This window comes from Oryx dammah, unplaced genomic scaffold, assembly GCF_014754425.2.
Source record: "Oryx dammah isolate SB20612 unplaced genomic scaffold, SCBI_Odam_1.1 HiC_scaffold_15, whole genome shotgun sequence".
NCBI classification, from domain to species: Eukaryota; Metazoa; Chordata; class Mammalia; order Artiodactyla; family Bovidae; genus Oryx; species Oryx dammah.
In genome coordinates this window covers 30,636,758-30,660,820 of record NW_024070199.1, presented here as the reverse complement: position 1 = coordinate 30,660,820, position 24,063 = coordinate 30,636,758, and the positions used below count along the sequence as shown (strand labels likewise).

Below are 24,063 nucleotides of genomic sequence, written 5' to 3'. Positions count from 1 at the left end.
TGTGATTATGGGAGGGCTTCCTATTTTGATTATTTAAATCCAAGTCTTTTTAGAAAGAGATAAGGTATATTGGCCATCTGGGTTCTGCTTCTAATATCTGAATGAATAACCTCTGGAGTAAAATCCACAATTACTATTAATTAGTCAATGCTTACTAGTGCCAGGCACTGTGATAAAGCAGTGATAATAATGATAGCCACTATTTATTGACCATTTTATCATGTGTAAAATGGTTTCATTTTATATAACCCTCCTCAATAATCCTGAAAGTGTTGGTATTATTTTTTCCATTTTACAGAGGAGGAAGTAGAGACTCTGTGAGATGAAGAAATTTGTCTTCACACTCAGAAGGGCTTTCCCGGTGGCGCTAGTGGGAAAGAACCCGCCTGCCAGTGGAAGAGGCATGGGTTCGATCCCTGGGTGAGAATGAGGCATGGCAACCCACTCCAGTTTTCTTGCCTGGAGAGTCTCATGGACAGAGAAGCCTGGTGGGCTACAGTCCATGGGGTCGCAAAGAGTCAGACCCAACTGAAGCAACTCAGCACACGTGCACGCACACACTCAGTAAGGAGGTCCCAGTCAACTACAGACTATCTATCTTTATCACTCTGCTAAACACTTAACCTCTCTGGGTTCAGTTCATTCAAATAAAAAATGGACAGATTTGATGAGATTTTTTTCCAACTCTAAAATTCATTGACTTTACCAAATCCTTCTTTATATAAGCATGCCAGGAAGCTGTTTAGCAGTATGCTGAGAAATCTGAAACTTACAATTTGGGCAATAGAACAAATAAAACCCCACCGTGAAAAATGACCATCAGATATAGTCCAAGAAGTTGCTCGCTGGATTTGAGAGATTGAAGGCAGCTGGTGTGCTTCGTCCAGTGTTAAAAGGCATTATTAAAACTCTCCGAACTCCATTCATTCATTGTTCTCCCAATAGCTATCTCTATATTTACGGCGTCTCTCAGTTTTGTTGAGAGCTTCTTGAGAGCCAGAGCCATATCTAAATTCTAGATTATATCTGACATCACGTGCTGTAGGTTGCAAAGTAGTTCTTTAAACTTCTAGGCTCCTTGGGGTTGTTTTTTTTTTTGGCAGTCACTATGGGGTTAGAGTTGACATTTTAGCTTGAAGCTCTCTCTGGGTTCAATGTGGCCAAGAGTCTCATATACCGTGACCTCTGCTATAGCTGTCCTTGAAGCCAAGATGCTTCACATCATTCCTGCAGCTTACTCATTTTTGTTTCCAGTTTCTTAGGGAAAAAAATCTAATTTTTTAGTACTATTATATTTCCCCAGCACACTTTTTTTTAAATTAAAGTATAATTGGCAAACAGTAAAAATCACCCTTTTTAGTGTATAGTTCTACAAATTTTGGCTAATGTATAAATCAAGTATTTATAATGTGTAAATCAATGTATTACAATCAAGATATAAAACCGTTCCATCATTCAAAAAAAATTTCCTTATGCTTTTTTATAGTCAAATCCTCTTCTCACCTCCAGGCCATGTTCTTTGACCCTATGGTTTTTCTTTTTCAAGAATATCATATAAATGGAATCATATAGTAGGTAGTCTTCTTTCATTTGGCTTACTTTATTTTAGATTCACTCATGCAGCTCAGTGTATCAGTAGTTCTTTCTTTTACATTGCTATGTAATATTCCACTATGTGATATACCAGTTATAACTTTAATTTTGATAATATATTATTGTTAAGTTTATTACTACTACTATTGCTATTTAAATCTATAGCTATACTAAAAAAAGTCCAAGCTTTTAGTTTGGCAATCCACCCTAGAGCATCTTTCAATTTCACCTCCCACTTCCCTACAATCCATTTGACTATTGGGTTATTCTTTGTTCTCTAATCTACTGTTTTCTTATTTTTGAGTCTTTGTGCATACTTCTAGCTACCCATTTTTCAAGGCCCATTTCAATGCCAATTCCTCTTGAAGTTTTCCTTCAGCATCCTTCCAGAAGTCATCTCTTCATCTTTTATGTTCCCATAATATATCAGTCACACCAGCATTTCTCAAACTTTAATGTTCTTGATCATTTTGGAATGGAACCTGAGCTCTGTAGTTCTGCTAGCCCCCAAGTGCTTGTAAGGAACCACTGTACTGTTGAGTAGCAAGACTCTTATAATTGTCTCATTGTCTCTTCTAATTGCCTCATCAACTAGAAAAATAACTATATAAAAAAGAAAAGTGATTTAGTCTCAGCCTGGGAATTACCATAGCATCTAATACGGGGCTATGCAGCTGGTTAATACTAGCAAACTAGATCAAATCCCCCTTTTTTTTTTTTTTTTTGCCATATTTGAGATTCATTTTATTCATTCAAAGTTTAGGACTAATGTAAAAATGTTTGTTATTCATGTAATTTTGGAGGCATGCATGTAAATTTGATGAGCTCAGGCACGTTCAGGGTGGTATGGCCACAGACATGGATGCATGTAAATTGGGAGACAAAAAGAAACAGCTGTCACTCATAACTTTCTCTTGCACATAATTAACATCAATAGTAGGAAATATAATTTGGTCCTGATAATATTTCACACATTTATTCTTTCCCAAATTTACTATAATAGTTTTCTTGCTCTTATAGATTTTCCGTGTAATTGCTTTTGTAGTTGTTTAGTCACTAAGTTGTGTCCAACTCTTTGCGACCCCATGAACTGGAGCACACCAGGCTTCCCTGTCCTTTACCATCTCAGAGTTTGCTGAAACTCATGTCCATTCAGTCGGTAATGCCATCCAACCACCTCATCCTCCTTCTCCTCCTGCCTTTAGTCTTTCCCAGCATCAGGGTCTTTTCCAGTGAGTCAGCTCTTCACATCAAGGGGCGAAATATTAGAGCTTCATATTCAGTATCAGTCTTTCCAATGTAATTGCTTAGATTCTACCCCGAAATAAAAGCTATGAAGAAGAACATTTCACTGTGAATATCTTGCCTGTAATTATCCTTGAGTCGACCTTTATCTGATTCTGTTAGCCAAACCTTCATTTTGCCACAGGGTTCTGAATGATGCAAATCCCAATTTTTTATTTAGTTGTTTATTGAGTGCCTACTACATGCATAGCGCTGGAGTATGTCTGAAGAACAACCATGGTTATTTTCTGAATTTCAGGATTCGATAGAGGATGAGGAATGCCATTTGAGGACAAGGCTGTAGGCACTTTTATTGCCAGACAGCTGATTGAATGTCACCTTTAGTTTTGCAGAGGATGTTCCCATACTAGAAAGAGCAGAGCCTTAGTTTCCGGAAAGTTTCAGAGACTAAAGACGGGCATTGTGCTCGTAAAATTCCTAGACATAGAAGAGCGGGCAGGTTTTAACATACTCCCTTGAGGTTTACGAGAGATGCCCCCTTCTGCCTCTGTTGACAGCACCATCCCAGCAGAGTAATGGAGAGATATTTGTTTCCAGGAGGAGGAAACATAAAATGGTCTACAAGGCACTATTAGCCTCTGATCACCACAGCTCAGCAGACGAAAACCATCTTATATTCTCTGTTCCTTTCGGGAGATGTTAGTGAATGACTTTTGTAATATTATAATAACAGGAGTCTATTTTTAGTATTGTAAGAAAGATTGGTTGAGCTGTGTCAGTTCATACAGAACCTGAGAGCGTTACGGTTAATTAGAAGGTGAGACTTGTTCAGAGAAACAGGAGATGGATATGAGTCATTTTCAAGCCTGTGTTCAAGTAAGAGTTGGGGGACTCATTAGCAGTGAAGTTGGGGAGAAACAAGACTGACACGTTCATTAATCTGTGAGTTGATGCTTCGTGAACTTAGTGAAAGGGTCAGTGAATTGACTTTAAGATGCAGAAGCCAGTAATCCATGGATCACAACATGGTCTTTATGGGGCAGTTCTGGCTCTTGAAATAAGATGGAATATTTATTGCCATCAGTTGGAATACTCAGTCAAGAAAATCAGGTTCTTAAAGAATTGGGAGTGACAGAAAGAGTCCATCTTCCATTCTGACCAGTTTCTTTTCTGCTTATGGTGACCACAGTTTCTCTGGGGGACTGAGGCTTGTTCAGCTATCTAAATCTGCTTACAGTTGAGTTCTTGGAGAATTAGACGTGGTAGCTTTTGTTATACTGGCAGATCAAGGAAGAGAACGTCTTAAATGGTTTGAAAACTACAAATGGACTTCTCACAAGAATTAGAAAGAAAATAATGGGAGACAATATACTCATCAATGGGCTATGTCCATTAGTTCAGAGAAGAATATGATCTTGCTTGCAGTTAATATTAAAGAAATTTAACCTCAGAATTAGGAGAAGGCAATGGCACCCCACTCTAGTACTTTTGCCTGGAAAATCCCATGGACAGAGGAGCCTGGTGGGCTGCAGTCCATGGGGTTGCTGAGAGTTGGACACGACTGAGTGACTTCACTTTCACTTTCCACTTTCATGCATTGGAGAAAGAAATGGCAACCCACTGCAGTGTTCTTGAGTGGAGAATCCCAGGGACGGCGGAGCCTGGTGGGCTGCCGTCTATGGGGTCGCACAGAGTCGGACACGACTGAAGCAACTTAGCAGCAGCAGCAGCAGCAACCTCAGAATTGCATATGGACACATCATCACAGGTGATGTCCCTTTTTTCCTTTGTCTCAGAGATATCTTTGCTATCTTGGGTATACTCAGGCACTGAGACATAACTCCTGCATATGTTAACTGTACTCACATACAGGTCTTTTCTTCATTTAGTCGGCAAGCATATTGCACATCTGTTAATACAATGTGTCAGCTAAAAAGACACAGTTCCCTACCCTCTAGCAACTTACGATGCAGGATCAGAAACTTATGATGCAGGAAGTACTCTGAACTTTGTTAGGTACATTGTGAAAGTGAATCCCAAACCTGAAGATCGAGAACGTCCATCTAATTGAAAAGAAGATTTACAGAATGCTCCCTAGAAGAGGTTACACTCAGTCTGAGTCTTTAAAAAACAGATTTATATTCAGAAAGAAGACATTCAGACTCTCTCTATTGTAAATGAAAGATGTTGCTTCAATGACATGGGTGAGAGTGTTGTCTCTAGTTTGGCATTTGTGTGCATGCTCATTTTCTCAGACATGTCCAACTCTTTGCAACCCCATGGACTGTACCCCTCCAGTCTCCTCTGTCTATGGGATTTCCCAGGCAAGAATACTGTAGTGGGTTGCCATTTCCTTCTCCAGAGGATCTTCCCGACCCAGGGATTGAACCCATGTCTCCTGGGTCTCTTGCCGTTCAGGAGAATTCTTTACCGACTGAGCCACCTGGGAAACCCTTAGTTTGGCAAAAGTGCTGTTCTTTAGGGAAAGTATCTTTTGAATGACTAATCCTATTGGAAGCCAAATTCTTCTTCTCTTGCTTCCAGGGTATGCTTGGAATATAAATTTATAGGAACTCTATAAATTGTTGATATTAAGAGAAACATTTATCGCAAATATATTTAAATTATGCACAACTTGCAAAAGGAAAAAAAAAAAGGAAAAACCTGCACCATCTATATTTTCTGTGACAGCTTTCTTATACTTCTGTATTTACCATGTGTAGTCTTCTTACCTTGGGTATGTTATAGCCGTAATTCTTGACCTAGAATACTAACACAAAGACCAGAGGGCAAGGTCAAATTTAAATCACAGTGGGTTTGTTGGTAGCACTATAATTTTGGCTTTTAAAAAGTATATTAAAAAACAGAAACATCACTTTGCCGACAGAGGTGCATATAGTCGAAGCTGCGGTTTTTCCAGTAATCATGTACGGATGTGAGAGTTGGACCATAAAGAAGGCTGAGGCCGAAGAACTGATGCTTTCAAATTGTGGTACTGGAAGGACTCTTGAGACTCCCTTGGACTGCAAGGAGATCAAACCAGTCAATCCTAAAGGCTATCAACCCTGAATACTTATTGGAAGGACTAATGCTGAAGCTGAAGCTCCAATACTTTGTCCATCTGATGTGAAGAGCTGACTCATTGGAAAAGACCCTGATGCTGGGAAAGACTGAGGTCAGGAGGAGAATGAGACAGCAGAGGATGAGATAGTTAGATAGCATCACTGACTCAGTGGAGATGAATTTGAGCAACCTCTGGGGGATAGTGATGAACAGGGTAGCCTGGTGTGCTGCAGTCCATGGGTAGGAGATGGAGGAGGACAGGAGAGCCTGGTGTGCTGTGGTCCATGGGGTCGCAAAGACAACAGCAACAACAAAATAATAATCCCAATGAAAACTCATAAGTGACATCACAGTTATCACCTAGAAGTGGAGCAGAGCAGGGGACAGAGTTGAGGGGAACTGCTTTCAGCCTCCACTGAGCCTGGTCTCCCCGGGGTTCCCTGCTCTTCTGCTGCCTTGGCCTGAAATACCCCTCTGAGTCCCTCACCTCCCTTCCTTCTGTGTGTCACTCAACCTGTGCCTGGAGAGACCCAAATGGAAGCAAGTGTCAGCCTGTAGATCCCAGCCTGTGTCCAGGACTTGTGGAGGGCGGGACTCCAGAGACCATCACATGCTTTCGGAAGAAGCAAGGGCTCCCAGGGTCCCAAAACATTTTATTGGGACCAAACTGCTGCACTTTCCCCCCTCTGCATGCTGTGCCCATTTTCATCCTGAAAGCCCAGGGCAGTGAGGATGGACAGGCGAGGTGGCTGGTGGGCTGGTGGTGGGCTAGGGCGGTGGGGTGGTAAGCAGCGCGGCTGCAGTGGACCTCTAGGCTGGGGTGGACCAAAGCTGGGAGCCCACTGCCTCCTGAGCACAAAGTCGCTGCAGATACTTTTGCTTGGCTGCTTGGGCACTGCGGCTCCCATTCAAGGAAGTGAGCTCAGCTCTTCTTTGCCCTCTGTTACCAAGAATCCAAACCATTTCTGCATTCAGACAAGCCCATGGATGCCTCTAGGCTGGGGAGTAAAGCTGAATTCACACAGTTGTTTTGTGTTTAGGCAGAAACGTTTATAACGCCAAGACAAAAACGTTGGTCCAGCCGATATCCAAATAGCTGTCATGTAGGAGGGAATTCTCCTTGGCCAATGTGTCATTTTATTTTTTATTTTTTATTTTTTTTTACCCAAACAGTCCTTGTGCTTTTTCTGAAAGGATTTACGTCTACAGCAGCTGGTCTCTGTCACCATCTACAAGTGGAAACAGGGAGGGTTCTTTTTTTCTTTCTCCAAAAAATAATGAAGCGGTCATCCATTTCTGTCCCAGAGTTATTTCCTGAGATGAGAGCCCTCCAGAGCCCTGGCAACTCCCTCTTTCCAGCTTCCTCTGTGGGCAAAGGGCTTCTACCCAAGGGAGTGTCAGTCACAGAGAGTGAAGCTTCATGAATTCAGCCCAGCTCAGGCTGGACCCTGTGTGAGGCCACAGCGTTACTCACTCTCTCCATTGGAAAGAGAAAACACATTTCCATTAAACCTTTTTCCCAGCTACAGGGAAGGTTGGTAGGAGGAAGAGTGTTGCTTTTGATGCCTTTGAGCTAGGCATCAGGACAAGGTGGCTGATCCCAAAAGCATTTCTTTTACAAATGTCTAAGTCTAGCAAGAATTCAGAAGGGCAAAGACGTGGGCCTGCTTGTGGAGTCTCGGGACCATCCATAATGCCAAGTACGCTGTGCAGTCTTCCATGGCTTTCCCCAGGCTTTGGCAGAACTGTTTTCGGTATTGTAGGTAAACTCCTTGTTATCTTGTATTCCAGTTCTCCGTGAGTCTGTCTTCTCTACTGCCTGCAGATGGAGATCCACCCTTCTCAGCTTTACCCTGAGTCGGATAGAACGTAAGGTCTACAAGGGAGGGGTCTTTGTTTACCTGTGTGTCTTGAGCACACAGGAGGCACAAAGTCGCTATTTACTGAATGATTAACAAGTTCCTGGCAGAGGAAGCCTTGATGTGCCTGTTGAATAAATAATTGAGGTCTGTGATGACTCAGGGGACCCTGGGGGCTTTCTGGAGGAAATCGAGGGCTAGATGGCTTACACAAAGCAGCACTCTCCACATCTGGACATTCTCCTAAGGTTTAGGTTGCCCTGTGGGGCCCTGGAGGGATGGGGCAACTTTTCCCTAAGGAATCAGATCTTGGTTAAGCCATTATCAGTAAGACACAATCTGTGTTGTCAATTTTTAAATCTCGTCTATGAATAGATATAAAACTTTGAAGTGAGGGTGGTTGATGACTTATTAGGAATTTGATTTTGAGGCAAAAAGCAGGAGCACTTCTGTACATTATATGGGCCGTGTCCACGCTGAGCAGGCCCTTCTTCCCTAGTGCAGAATCTGATATTTGGTAGCTGCTCACTGTTTTTAGATGGAGAAGGGAATGGCACCCCACTCCAGCACTCTTGCCTGGAAAATCCCATGGATGAAGGAGCCTGGTAGGCTGTAGTCCATGGGGTGGCTAAGAATCGGACTTGACTGAGTGACTTCACTTTCCCTTTTCACTTTCATGCACTGGAGAAGGCAGTGGCAACCCACTCCAGTGTTCTTGCCTGGAGAATCCCAGGGATGGAGGAGCCTGGTGGGCTGCTCCATGGGGTCGCACAGAGTTGGACACGACTGAAGCAACTTAGCAGCAGCAGCAGCAGCAGCAGCACTGTTTTTAGAAGCAAACCCTGAATAGGGGACCACAGCTCCAGCTCCAGGTGGGAACAGTGTCCTTGGACTAGAGTACTTCGATCTTTTCCAACTCTTCAGCTCTACCACCTGGGAGATCCTCCTGGGAGCCATTTTTTTTTTTTTTTGCAATCAAGTCCCTGAAAAAACTAGAAAACAACGTCTTGATGAACATAATTGTTTAGTTGCTACGTCGTGTCTGACTCTACGAGATCCCATGGATTGCAGCCCACTAGGCTCCTCTGTCCATGGGATTTCCGGGGCAAGAATACTGGAGTGGGTTGCCATTGCCTTCTCCAGGGGTCGAACCCATGCCTCCTGCCCCGGCAGGCGCATTCTTTACCACTGAGCCACCAGGGAAGCTTGATGAACATGGTTACCCTTAGCTATTTTACATTTTTAAAATTAATATTATTTAGATTGCATCCTACTTTTGGGGAGAAAAGATGTCATTTAAAGGTGATGTTTTAGTTAAACACAATAAGCACAGTTTTGGGATAAGTTATGTCTTCAGAAGATTTTTAACTTTTTTCTCAACTGTGTGAAAGTAGTTGCTGTGTGATGGTAGGCCTTGGTCAGTATAATTTTGTAATGGAGAACTTTATCAATGTTATTTAAATACACTTCATATGAAAGAAGATGTATATGCTCCTTGGTTGTCAAGCTGTATGGTGAACAGAGTTGTAAATTGAGCATAAGACCTACATTATTCTTGATATTTCTTGAAAGGAGGTCAGTGGCTTTAATTGTCCTCAAAAATAAAGGGAAAGGACAGACAAATATAAAGTGGAATGGAGCTAAGTTGAAACTCAAATGTCACTCCCTAACAATAGGAATTTGGCCTCTGAATGACATACCGAGGAATTTAATCTTCTAAATCATTCAAGAGAGACATTTTAAAAAATGTGTAATATTGAACTCATGAAAGCGTATGGACTAGTGTACTTTAGAGAGTGTTTGGATCCACAGAAATGTTTGCTATATAAATGATTTTCCTGATGACTGACAGCTAGCTGTAAAATCCCTTTAGCCAGAACACTCCTCAAGTGTGATGGTCATTCAGACTTTGAATGGAGATAATGGCTCTCAACAAGAGTTATTTAATAATAGCCCTTCTTCTTTGTGAGGATGGGTAACATGCATTCCCCTTTGGGGCTTCTCTCTGTTTATCTGGCTCAGGGTCCTGGTTGTCATGCCTTCTCAGTAAAGGTTTTCCAGCCCTCCTCTCTCCTACCCTTTGCCTATTTGGTCTCTCACCAGTTGATAAATGCCACACTGCATGTGGAGGGCCAGGCCGGGGTCGGCCGTGGAGGGAGTGAGATACAGGGATGGGAATGTAACTTTAAAAGACCTATTCCTGCCCAGAAACCCTCTAAAGGGTCTTTCTGTGGTCTCTGAGTGCTAACTGTCTGCAGCAGACACCACCATTCAGGCTCTCTTGCAGTCAGGAGTCGGCCTTGCTCCCTGTTGGTCGCTTTGGTTTTCTATGATTATCTTGTGAAATATTTATTTATTTATTTGGCTTCATCCTGTCTTAGTTGCAGCTCTCGGGCTCAGTTAGCTGTGGTGCCTTGGCTTAGCGGCCCCAAAGCATATGGGATCTTCGTTTCCCGACCAGGGATCGAACCAGCTTCCCTTACTTTGGAAGGCAGATTCTTAGCCACTGGACCATCAGGGAAACTCCCTCTTTGTTTTTCTACATTTTCATTTCTTTCTCCGTAACACAAACAAGTGACCTCGATGCTTCTAAGGAGATCTGATCCGAGGCCTTCTTTGGTTTCTCATCCATACATGTTCTTTGCCCAGCAGCTCAGTGAGTGCTTTTTCCCATGCAGGTGCTGACAGCGTGATGAGCTACTTTGTGGATTCTGCAGTGAGTGGCCCTGCCACCTATTCAGCGGCTCGACCTGCAGTGCTGGTAAGTAGGACTCCTCCTCGGCCCTTCCCAGGCCCCACCCTTCCCTCCCTGGCTCTCCTGCTCTCTGATCTCTCTTAGAAGCAGCCAGAACCCAACTCCAAGCTGGAATCAACTTTACATCTTTTGGAGGGACTACATTGCCAGATTATCTGTCTTTTCATCACCATATACAGTGAAACATCCAAGACTGATGGATTTGCTAAGGAAGATTTTTTAGCATGCTTGTCTTGCAGAGAATACGACTCAAACTTGAATAATGGTTAAAGCCAGGTGATTTTTCACAGTTCAGTTCATTTGCTGAAGATTTTTGGCACACTGATGTACCTTAGACCTATTCTTAGCATAATTTAGCTTGTTTTGGTCCTCATACATAAAAGCTAAAATATACAAGTTTTTCTAATCATAGAATTTGAAACTGGAAATAAAGTGTGACAAGTTGATAGGGAAAGTTCCTGAGTCCTAGAGAAAGAGGGGTAAGAGGAATTTTAAAATTCCTTTTTAAATAAAGTTTTTTTTGCTCTTAGGGAAGAAGGCTTTTACCCAAGTTACATGCTGATCTGTAGAAATATTTAACTAAATTCCTTATAAATTTGATGTGTGAGAGATCCCAAAATGCCGTCATTCATCAATTCCACTGTTAAGTGAACTTTTAATAGCAGCTGATGAATCATTAACTGTTGATTCTAAATTCTGTGTGTATTTTTACAGGGGTGGCCCTCATTTATTACTTACTCTGGAAATGGACAGATAAGTTTAGCGTTAATCCTTCCAAATACATTTGTCAGTCTAAATAGACACCAATTGACCAGAATGCTTTTCTGCCTCCTCTGCAGTTTTTAACCTTGGTTTTGACTGAAAACCCTTCAGTTTTCCATGACCTTTCACTGTAATTGTCAAAAGATTTGATGTGTTTAAATCTGTAATATTAGGAAAATAATTACTTAAAAAGCTATTCCACATTCAAGGAACGATGAATACATCTTTCTTCCCTGACTGTTCTGTGACACATATTTCTTCTTTTTTAAGTGGCTTCTGTTTCCATTTAAACACCATTCATTATATTTTAAAAATTAGAATCAGGGAAATGTTTAGAGTACAATTTACATCAGAAATACATTTAAAACACACACACACACACACAAGTTCAGACCAAAAATCACTCCATTCTGCTTAGTAGAAATTGCCAAGGGACTTGTTAAGGTCCATATGGCTGGAGACTTGGCCAGGGAAAAGACTGCTTCTGCTTCTCACAAAGAAGTTATCATCTAAGGTCAGCACAAATGACACTAAATCTTTCTTAAAGATGATAGTGTGAAGATTTGTTAAATAAGGATACTGTGATTCCAGGGCACACTGTGTCATTGACTTGGAAAAGTGGATTAAAAGCAGCTTATGTTAATTCTCTTTGCCAATATTGTAATCCAATTAAATAAGATTAATAACTTGTTTAGCAATACCATGCAAATTTGTGTTTATTATATTTTAGGCACTGAAATAAATCGCAGTACAAGTACATAAGTTGCAGGTATAACATTAAGTTATCCTAGACAGGGCATCTGGAAATTGTATGAGATTGAAAAAAACTAAAAAACAACTCTTAAGTGTGATTTTCAACTGAAGACCCCACCCTCAACTGAATACACTTGGTATTTTTAATGCATTTTGAATTGTTTCCACTGGTTTCAAAACAAAGAACTCATTTATCCCCACCCCCAATAGCTATATCTGAAAAACATTATCAACCCTTGGGATCCTTTTCAATACGATATTTCAGAGTTGCCTGGGTAAGAGTAGAAAGTTACGTAAACGAATTGCTATGTTATTGTTACAGTACTAGCGCTTACAACTTCTTTCTGGGGCTCAGTTTCTCTACCACTGGAGCTAGTTGGGCAAATTTCTCAGAACCACTGAGCAACCAGGAAGTCCTCTGCCTTCTTCGTCTATTTCTTCTTTATTTAAAAAATTAGATAAATAAAGTTGATGGATCCAAGCTCAAGTTCAGTGTACTAGTTCTGACAGATAATCTTCAACTTCAGGCTGGGCTATGACAGTGAAAGAATTGGTAAATCACCTATAGAATATAAGCTCTAGGCATTAGCAGAAAAACTAGCAAACCTTATACTTTCAATCCCAATCTGAGATCTCCTGGAGGAGTGAGCCCAGCTTCATGAACTTTCCCAGACGAGAACGTGAACATCCCAGGCATCTGAATCTTCTCAGTTCTGTTGGAGTCTTGTCGTCTGGGGCTCAATCAGTTGTACTTAATCCAATCAACCAAGTCCTCCTGCCTGGCACCCCGATCTCTGCATTAGTTAGCCTGGGCCACCAGGAAGAGAAGCTATCCCCGAATGGGAAGTTTGAGGGGTAAAAGGAAAACCAGTGGATTTTTTAAATCTAGGGGTGATTTTGTTGGTGATATTTTTGATGGTCAGAATTTGGGGAGTGAGGATGTTGCTGGCATCCAGAGGAGAGAGGTCTGGGTTGCAACTAAGCATTCTACACTACACAGTACAATTCCCCATGACAAAGAATTGTCTAGCCTCAACTGTCAGTAGCACCAAGGTTGAGAAGGTGTGCTCTAGAATGGACACAAGATTGGGTTTGAAGGAGGGATAGTACTGTGTGTTGGTGTTTAGTTGCTAAGTTGTGTCTGACCAGGGACTGTAGCTTCCAGGCTCCTCTGTCCTTGGGATTCTCCAAGCAAGAATACTGGAGTGGATTGCCATTTCCTTCTCCAGGGGATCTTTTTGACCCAGGGATTGAACCTGCATCTCCTGCATTGACAGGGAGATTCTTTACCACTGAACCACCTGGGAAGCCTGGTACTGAGTGTAACTCCTTGTGTTTGAAAGGGAAATCTTAGGAAAAAAAAAAGGTGAGACTATATTCAGCAGAAACGAGGGTTTCTGCTAAACAGACTGCTTTAGTTGTCCAAGAAACAATCTTCTAAACCAAGACATAAATATTTTCTAGATCCTTAAAGACCACTCAGTCTCAGAGTCCTTGACTGAGAATTGGAGCTGGCATTAGTATGATTTGATTATTTGCTGTACCAGGAGGAGGCTTAAAATGATCACAGCAACAGTTGCAAAATTCATCCCATCCCTCGGGTAAGGGCCGTTGTATGCAGAACACACATTATCTGCCTCGAGGCCCCTTTGTGCAAAGCAGGACACGAGTTGTCCCCTTTGGAAGGTCAGCCTCCTGGAAAACCTTCATGAAAGAAGTGATGTCACAGCGGGGGAGGCAGGGAAACGACACTTCTGGAAGTTGTCTGGCCATTGTGTGGGAGGGGGTGACGTTTGCAGGTACTTATATGGGCTGTGTGTCAGGGACCCTTTCATCCAGTGGGAGGAAGCACTCCTTCCTGTTATGCTGGTTGGAGAGCTTGCTGCCTTGCTCCTGGAAGTCCCTCGCACCCCTGGTCCTCTCCTTCGTCATCCTCCCCTTCACATTGCTGAGTTTTCAGGGCGGGAGGCAGGGCAGGAATGGGCGGGGCGGGCTGCCCCTGGTTTGGACCAAGCATGTCCCTGTCCTTGGTTCCCTCACCAGCGTGTGGAGGAGGTCCTTGGGTCACTCGAGCTTAGGAAGCACCTTGAACTGTTCAGAGGGAAGGAATAGACAACTGCCCACACACCTACTCTCGGAGCTCAGGTCTTTGGGAATGCAGTAAGTATCCCAACATACGAATGAGTTCCGTTCTGAGAGCGCCTTTATAAGTCCAATTTATGTATAAGTCCAACAAAGTTAGCCCAGGTACCCAACTAAGACAATCCACGCTGTGGTACTGTGTTGTAATAGGTTTATAATACTTCTCATACAATTAATACATAAAACACAAACACAAAAAAGAAAACATTTTTAATCTTACAGTGCAGTACCCTGGAAAGTACAGCAGTACCATACAACAGCTGACATCCGAGGGCTGGCATCAAGTGAACAGGCAGGAAGAGTCACTACCTGGAGGATGGAGAGGAGCGGGGAGATTGCAATAGGAGACAGGGTCGGGGGGAGCAAGCTGTAATGTCACTCACACCTGATGATGATGGAATGCACATTTGTGTCTTTGAAAGTTCACAACTTGAAGGTTCCTATGTCGGGGACTTACTCTTTAATAATATGCCAGGCAAGGGTGACTGTTCAGAGTGTCAGACTACATGGAAGGCCCTGAGCCTTATGGCTTGGGCCAGACAGCTGTGGAACATAGCCTGGCCACACACTGGGTTGACCAAAAAGTTCCTTTGGGTTTTTCCATAACAGCTTATGAACAAACCCAAAGGAACTTTTTGGCCAATCCAATAACATGGAAAGCACTTAGGCTTTGGAGTCAGAAAGACCTGAGTTAAATTTTGGTCTGTTTATTACTCCTCAGCCACGTGACCTTGGGCACATGACTTCTCCAAACCTCAGTACTCTCATCTGTAAAACAGGCACAGGGTATACTTACCATGTCAAGTTGCTGTGACACCAGCCAGAAATATGACCTTAGTTAATTCCCTTTCCCTGTGTTTACCATCTCTTCTCTGTTTTTCTCTGGACTTTTCGATTGTGTGAGATGAACACAGGGAGGTGGAGGTGATTCCACCTATTTTGTCCTTACGAGGGTGCGGCCAGAACAAGATGGGGCTTTGGGTTGAGTGGAGCCGTTCTTATTTCTCTTACTGAGAAACCTCCCTGCTTCCTCTCTACCCTGGACCAGAAATAGCTCCCCTGCCCCCAGATCAAAGTTCTCTTGTAATGGGCTGGTGGTTTACAGCCCCATTGTGTAAACAGACTTGGTTCTCTTATCTGGAGTAATTGCAGTTTAATTGGGCTTCCTTGGGAAGCAATTCTCTTCTTAGCCTTTGCTGTTCACTCTTCACCTCCACCCCACATGCCTTAGGATGTGTTCACAGGGACGTCTGTGTTGCCCCTGAAGTTCTGGGAAGCTGGGAAGGGCTGATTCTTATTTCTATGAAGCTTAGCATACATACCTTTCCCTTCTTTCTGGGGATCCTGGAGAGCAATGGATAAGGAATCCCTGATTAGAGAAATGCCGCTGCTGCTGCTGCGTCGCTTCAGTCGTGTCCGACTCTGTGCAACCCTATGGACAGCAGCCCACCAGGTTCCTCTGTCCACGGCCTTCTCCAGGCAATAATACTGGAGTGGGTTGCCATTTCCTTCTCCTGGACTAGAGAAATGAGAAGACAGAAAAAGAAATTTAGAATGTAAATGGAAACCAGAAAAGCATTTTTTTTTTCTCGTTGCTTGGGATGGTGTTAGCTTTACCTCTGGGGAGGTTGCTGGAATATGATGTTTAAGAAATCCTATAACCATAATTCTTAGTGATAGTCAGAAGAAGTGAAGGAAAAAAGATTTTTCCAGCATCTTAGAAAGTGGGGATTTTCTAAGATATGGGGTTCAGTCAGCACAAGTTAGAGAATTTCAGAGCCAGACTATAATCTTGAGACCGTCTCCCAGCATCAGGAAATTCAGGTCCTAAGAGAGTAAACGAAGTTGCCCAAGTTTACAGGCTGGTAAAGGATGGAGTGTGGTCTGGATCTTCCGGCTCCTGGCTTGGGACACTCCTTATCATTAAGTGCATCTTGATCATATTTTTTAAAGATTTTTTTTTTATGTGGAGTATTTTAAAAGTCTTTATTGAATTTGTTACAATATTGCTTTTGCTTTATGTTTTGGGTTTTGGGCCATGAGGCATGTGGGATCTTAGCTTCCTGACCGCGGATCAAACCTGTACCCCTGCATTGAAAGGTGAAGTCTTAACCACTGGACCACCAGGGAAGTCCCCATCTTTTTAAAAATAAAATTTAAAAAAATTTAATTTATTTTTGGCCTCGCTACACCACACTCGGGATCTTGGTTCCCCGACCAGAAATTGAGCTCAGACTCCCTGCAGTGGAAGTAGAACCTTAACCACTGGGCCACCAGGGAATTCCTGGGAAGTCCCCCTCTTGACCGTTTTTAAGAAATGTGGGGATGGATAAGAATTTATGCCAACTCATGAATCCGTATGATTGAAGATTGAAGGTGGGAGGAGAAGGGGACGACAGAGGATGAGATGGTTGGATGGCATCACCAACTTGATGGACATGAGTTTGAGTAAGCTCTGGGAGTTGGTGATGGACAGGGAGGTCTGGTATGCTGCAGTCCATGGGGTCGGACGCGACTGAGTGAGAACTGAACTGATGTGTCTGTATGCTTTATTCATGGTGAATTTACCCTCCTTGGTTTAGGGGAAAAAAAAAAAAACAGAACTCAATTTTGTAGACCTCTGAGCAAATTGAAATTCCTGTCCAGGTTTTTCTCCATGGGAGGTTCGCCCCCTCTGTGAGGAGGCTCTGAGTCAGGCCCACCCTTCACCTCCAAGCTCTGGGCTGGATGCCTGAGGCTGGCACCCCGTGGAGTCACTGGGAGTCTCAAGGCTTCCCGTTAATGAGTAGAAGTTGATGGATAACACAGGATGTCACCCGCTACCTCTCAGCAAGAGAATGTCTTTTGAGTGGAGGGGACTGTGGTCTCAGACTGGTGTGAGGAGCTTCACCCTTGGTCACTGTCTCCCTCCCCTGACTTGATCTGCAGCCCCAGGGCGGGGGGCATCTCAAGATGGCTTCATGTGGTCCAGGTGGCCCGTTTGGAGGCTGAGCACAGCTTCTCATGGAGAACGGAAACTGACAGTCCCATCTCTGCTCTTTCTGTGCTTCAGATTCATTTCTCTCTCAGGAATCTGCAGTGGTCCGACCTGCCCTTTTGCCAAGACCCAAGCCCATCGCTCTTATTGTTTTCAAAACAATTTCCTGGCCTTGAATCTAAAATTAAATTGCCCTTTGAGAGTTTCCTATTTTGTCTGTTCCTGCCTCTCCTGTGGCTACACCACCCTGGCCCCCTCCCCTCCGGTGGGAGAGCCGAAGGTGGGGGGCGTTTCCGTGTTGCCTCCTTCCCTTCTCCAGCGAGCAGGTCCCACGCGTCCCCCTGAAACAGAGGAGGCCCAGTGTTCTTCTGAGGGCCAGATACAGTTTGCCAAACCCCTCCCCAGGGCGGCTGAAAGCACTTCTCTGTGAGTTAAAAGAGGTGTTGGCTGGTCTGACATCCTCTGAAGATGAGGAGTCTCAGACGCAATGAGATGTCTGTGGAGTTGGTCAGGCTGGCTTCAGGGGGCATCTGCCTGCAACAAAGTGAAAGGGTTTAGGATGAGAAATTCCCCACTTACTGCACAAATTTGCACCTAGTATGTGAGAGCCCCTGGACAGCTCAGCAGCTAGGTACTTCCTAACCTCGTTTTTCTCTACTGAAAAACCAGGGGATGTGGGGGCAAAATGGTGTGTGAGCATATTCCAGGGAAGAATGAAGACGAACGGCTTGAAGGTGTTCATGCATTTGAAGGGGACGTAGCCTGGCATGCATCTAAATGATGACAAATTCTGGTGCTCTAGGTTTTCCCACCCTGGCGTCGTTATTTATCAAATGAAGGTTGTCCGTCACAAGGTCAGGAGAAAGAATGTGGACGGATCAGCAAAAATGAGACTTGTATTTGCAAAGGAACTTGACGATCATTGGGGCCAGTGTCCTCAGGAAACAGGATTAAGAAGGTTAAGAAACAGGCTGGAGACTAACCAGCTCCTTAGGGGCAGTCATTTTTCAGTCACTAAGCCGTGTCCAACTCTTTGCAACCCCATGGGCACAGCACTCCAGGCTTCCTGTCCTTCACCATCTCCCAGAGTTTGCTCAAACTCATGGTGATGCCATCCAACCATCTCATCCTCTGTTGTCCGCTTCTCCTCCTGCCTTCAGTCTTTCCCAGCATCAGTGTCTTTTCCACTGAGTCAACTCTTCACATCAGGTGGCCAAGGTACTGAAGCTTCAGCTTTGGCTTCTGTCCTTCCAATGAATATTCAGGATTGATTCCCTTTAGGATTGACTGGTTTGATCTCCTTGCAGTCCAAGGGACTCTCAAGAGTCTTCTCCAGCATCACAGTTTGAAAGCATCAGTTCTTCAGCGCTGAGCCTTCTTTATGGTCCAACTCTCATATCCATACATAATTCCTGGAAAAACCATAGCTTTGATTATATCGACCAGAAAGTGAAAATGAAAGTCACTCAGTAGTGTCCAACTCTTTACAACCCCATGGACTATACAGTCCATGGAATTCTCCAGGCCAGAATACTGGAGTGGATAGCTGTTCCCTTCTCCAGGGGATCTTCCCAACTCAGGAATTGAACCCAGGTCTCTTGCATTGCAGGCAGATTCTTTACCAGTTGAGCCACCAGGGAAGCCCAGAGCAGGACTCAAACCCAGGCTTCCTGATTTCCAGTCTCTCATCTTCTTTCTGGAGCGTATGAACATCAATGCCAGGCCTATAATGATACAGATTTACTCCTGTGGATTGTAGACTCCCTTACCCATCCATTCAGAGTTAAGTCAGCTTTGCCTCTGGGAATACACATTTTATTTTAAGTTGCAGCATATAGAAGTATTTATGTGTCTTGTATGCTTATGGTATGATACTAAGGCTAAACCCCAGGATTGTGTAGTTTGGTAAAGAAAAGACAGATCTACTCTGACAGAATTTTTTGTAACACACACACACACACAAGAAAGATCAGGAAGGGTCTGAGGAGCAAACACTTGGACAATTAACGAACTCCTATAGACACGCAGCCTCCATCTGTTTTTGATTTAGTGTTGAAAATCTACTTCCCTTTTCCCTCTTTCCTAATTGTAGGGATCTTTGGGGGCTGAGGGGAGGAAGACTCTGAGCAGAAGCAATGCTGTGAGGTTTGGCAGGGCTGGAAGGTGGGTGGAGAGCAGCCACAGCGAGGGAACTGGGTGAGCAGGGAGGAGAGACAGGTCCCTGATAGAAGCGTAGGGAGTGAGAGTGATGGAATACAGTAGATGAAGCCCTGACTTCAGAAGGGGGCGGTGGTCACTATGGTCGTGGCGTCAGGGGTGGTTTATCTTCGAGCAGGAACAAGTGTGTGTCCGTCATCCTAGTAGATTCCAGACTTCAGAACTTCATGCTGTTTCTTTCCAGGATCAGAAAAGTGAAGCACTTAGGTTGCAGGCTCATGTCCTCTGAAGCCTCCACAAGGATTACTGGGTTTGGGGGAGGGTGCTCATCATAGATTGCTACAGAGCGGGGCAGGAGCACATGGCCATTTAAGACTGCCTGGATACCACCCTCTTCTTAGTGTCTGCTTTCTGAAGCTCTGCCCTTTTTCACTGAACACTTTGGTGTTTTTCCTCCTGTGTCTTCAACTGACCCTTCTTTGTTATTTCCCGTTCATTTCTCCTCCCGATGGCCGGCAACTCTATAGACCCATTTTTTTCAAAATTGAAGTATAATTTAATTACAATATGATGCTAATTTCAAGTAAACATAGTGATTTGATATTTTTATACATTACACATGAAAAGGTCACCACGGTAAGTCTAATAACCATTCCCATATAAAGATATTATAATGTTGTGGACTGTATTCCCTTGGCTGCACTTTACATTCTCCTGACTTGTTATCTGATAATTGCTCTGAGTCCCCTTCACTTATCTCACCCATCTCTCGCACCCCTCTGGCGACCACCAGTTTGTTTTCTGCATCTGTGAGTCTCTGTTCTGTTACTGCTTATTTGTTGTGTATCATTTCTTTTTTTAGATCCCACATATAAGTAGAATCACACAGTATTTATATTTCTCTGTCTGATTTGTTGCAGTCAGCAAATATCCTTTGGGTCCATTCCTGTTGTTGCAAATGGCAAGATTCCATTCTTTTTCTATGACTGAATAATACTCCAGTGTATGTATATGTGTGTGTGTGTGTGTATAATTCTTAGCCATTCATCCATCAGTGTGCAGTTAAGTTGCTTTCATATCTTGGTTATTGTAAATACTGTGGTAGTAAACATTGGGATGTACATATCTTTTCAGATGAGTGTTTTTGTTTTCTTTGGATAAGTACACAGAAATAGAACTGCTGGATGGTGTGGCAGAGCCAATTCTGACCCTTGCTCTTTTTATTTTAACTTCCATTTTCCCTGACTCTACACTTTAACTAGATCCTTGATGATTATAGATCCACCTCTCTCCTTTCCTGTGTTCCGTCATGCAGCCACCAAGGGAACCTCCCCCTAGTCGCTCTGCTGTCTCTCCATCTGAGCACAACCAAGAGTGAAATTTTCTTCCAACCTCTAACCTATTCACCATTTTCCCTATTATAGAAGCAAGCAATTTAAGCATTTTTTTGGATCGTTGCCCCTCACCGCTTTTCTTTACCTCCTCTGAGTCATAAAATCATGTTGACTCTTTCTTCAAAACGTATCTTATATTTCTTGTTTCCTCTTCACCTCTACACTCATGACCCTAGTTCAACTCCTCATAACTGTACTGTTGGGGGTGGAGATCAGTGATAGCGCATTTGACTGTATAACTGGCTTACCACTCAGTTCACATGGGGCCAAAGCCTAAGGGCTGCCCCCGGACTCAGTACTCAAGCTAAACAAATCTGACTATAATATTTCTTTTTCTTTTTTTTTGATGGGTGGGACTGTGTTCTTGTCTCACTATTTGTTTGGCCTGAGGTTTTCAGCCGTGGAATCAGCAGGCAGTTGGGTAGAGCCAGGTTTGGTGCTGAGCTGTGGACCTCTGAGATAGCTCTCTCTCTGATTAATATTCCCTGAATGTAATATTTCTGACCATCAAAATGAATGCAAAAATTATTATAAGAAATAAAAAATTTAAATACAGTTAGGATCAGTAATACTGATTTCTTCCTTTGTACCGAGGCCCCAGTATGGCTCTGCAGGGCACAGCTGCTGCCTTGTCAGCCTCCTCGCCTGCTCCTGCTCACTCCGTCCTACTTAGCCCTATCAAATGTGTCCTTCTAGAACATCTTGACTCAGCATGCCACTACCTTTAACACCTCCTGCAGCCAGATTCTGGTCTGGTTTTCATGACCCTCAACTCTGTCCCTCCAGCTTTCATTGTTACTAACTGCCCTCCATTGCAGGTGTTATCATTGCCAAGAGCATGCTTTCCCCTCATACTTCTCACTACCACGTCTTTCTCTCTGTCACCATTCTGAGTCTTTCTTACTCTTCCTTACATAGGTGTAGGTGTTCCTTGCCACTTTTAGGAATGTTATCTTTTGTTCTCTAGACCCTTCACCAAATATTCTAGGCTAAGTCTTACTTGACTTTTCAGTTATTACCTTAATCTGCTTCCTCCAGGAAGTCTTACCTGCTGCCACTCTCCTCGCCCATACACATCGGTGCTTCACTCTGTTACATCCCCTCACTGTAATTTCCTGTTTACTGGTTTGTGCACTTCAGAGGGTAAAGTTCATGTCTTGCTCATACTTCATTCTTAGCATCTAACATAATACTTGACATAGACTGGTTGTGTGATACAGATTTGTTTCATGACCGTCCATTGTCATAATCCATTTAGTACTTTGTCATGGGACAGCGGCCTCCCTTCCCGAGCCATCCAGGCCACAGAAGATTCACAGCGCACAGCCTGAAATCAAGTAGGTCTCAGCTAGAACTCTCTCTTAAAAAAAAAATAATGTCTATTTATTTATTTGGGTGTGCCGGGTCTTAGTTCCGACACATTGGATTTTCGATTTTTGTCGTAGCATCGAATCCGGACCCCAGGCAGAGGGGGCACAGAGTCTTAGCACTGGACCACCAGGGAATTCTATCTCCATTATTTTACTAGCTGTGTGGCCTTTGAATGTTTACTTGCTCTCTGAAAAACCTCAGTTTTTTCCTTCCGTGAAATGGAGATAAAAACGTGAATCTTGCACAGCTATGAGGGTTAATTGTGACCGTGTTCTCTTCACCGTGTTTAGCTCACTGATCAGCATGGAGCAGTGTGGGACCTACATTAGTTCCTTTCAGTAATCACTTGTGGGATGAATGACTGAGGACCCATCACATGGGTTCTCTAAACTATGACAGGGTTGGGAGGGTGGCTGGCATCTCCTGAACTCACCTCCATTCACCAGGAGCCAGGAGGAAGGTGTGTACTTGAACTTGTTTTGGGTGATGCCCTTTTTCAAGCATGGAAGTGGGGCTTTGCTGCCCAGATTTCTGACCTGTTGATAACCTGCTTCTTTCTCCTCAACTGAGAAGGTTTCACAATGAATTGGAACTGGGTCTGTGGTTCTCTTGAGTAAAAATGTCATTCTCATACTCTATGAAATAGGTATTAAATCAGTTTGTGAAATATCAAACAAAAAGGCAGGTGTCTAGGTAACAAGTGTCATGATGCTCCCAGGAGTCTCTGTGAGCAAAGATGTTTGTGGTTCATGGTAAGTTTGATGCATTACCTCCTTCTCGTTCTTAAAAATAGGGTCCCCTGGCACCGCTGAGGACAGTTAAGGAGGAAATATATCTTAAAAATAGACTTTCCTGTATCAAATAATAAATGAACCCTCCCTGACAACAGGGAACCTGGTGTGGGGGCAGGAGGCACTCCACTAAAAATAAAGCCAATCACGAAACTCAAGGAGCTGCTGAATGTCTTGTTTGTCAAGGCTGCAGGCTGACTCACCATACAGCCACGTGGTGATGGCCCAGGTCTAGAACCCAATATTGTCTTGCTTACCCATAACTCACCACCTACCCCTGCCCTCCATCTTCCCTCTATAGGGCACTCATCGTTTTCCTTCAGTGCCTCTTTGCAAACCATGCCTCACCTTCTGGGGTCTTTCCTTAGCAGAGAAAACCTTAACTTTGACCCTTGAGTCCAAGTTCTCCTCTTGTTCCCACCACTTTAGCAGGGCCTGGACCAAACCACCCAGAGCCTCTCTACAAAGATCCTACTGGAACCACCCACTGCCTTCTTACAAGGACTTTCTGGTTTGGGCAAACCATGCACATGCTGCCCCTAAAGAGGACAGGGCCAGGTCACTTAGAGTCCTCCCTTATACCACTTAGTGACACGATTTCCCCACCCAGACCCTGTTTCCAAAACTCTGATACTTGAAACTGAATTTTGAGAAGGACTCTAGAGAAATATGAAAAAATGGGGATGGATTTCGAGAACACACAGCTCATTTAGAAAATGTGCTTCAAGTTGATTCTCTTGTAAAGAATTGTTGAAGACCTGCTTATCCTTGGGGTTCAAAAGAAAACCTACTGTAGCTGCTGCAAGAGCTTGCAGTGTTAAAATACGATGTCAGCAAAATGGTTTTTGCTGACTGGAAGCTCAGTTGAGTGTTGTTGCTGATGATTTTCCTCAATCTTGGTCCCAAACTCCATTGCTCTGTTTATATTCACGTGGCTCTCACAAGAGCTGCCTGGTAACAGAAGCCAAGGACATGAGCCTTTGATATACAGTAACTTGGAGCTTCTCAGGTGGTGTTAGTGGTAAAGAACCTGCCTACAAATCCAGTATTCTAGCCTGGAGAATCCCCATGGACAGAGGAGCCTGGTGGGCTACAGTCCACAGGGTCACAAAGAGTCGGACACGACTGAAGCGACTTAGCACCCACACATATAACAAGTCGGTGTGAACCCATTCAGTCCCAGGGTCTTACTCCATTCTCA

The 24,063-nt window shown here is 43.6% G+C and overlaps 1 protein-coding gene across 2 annotated transcripts in view; it reads left to right on the top strand.

The window, feature by feature from the left end:
* ETS1 (ETS proto-oncogene 1, transcription factor) overlaps positions 1-24,063 on the top strand; it is a 141,595-nt gene that overhangs the window by 4,117 nt on the left and 113,415 nt on the right. For both annotated transcript variants that reach the window (XM_040255652.1, XM_040255653.1), the window contains exon 2: positions 10,439-10,521. In XM_040255652.1, the coding sequence (XP_040111586.1) occupies positions 10,453-10,521 (69 nt within the window). In that variant the 5' untranslated portion in view covers positions 10,439-10,452. The remainder of the gene's footprint in view (positions 1-10,438; positions 10,522-24,063) is intronic.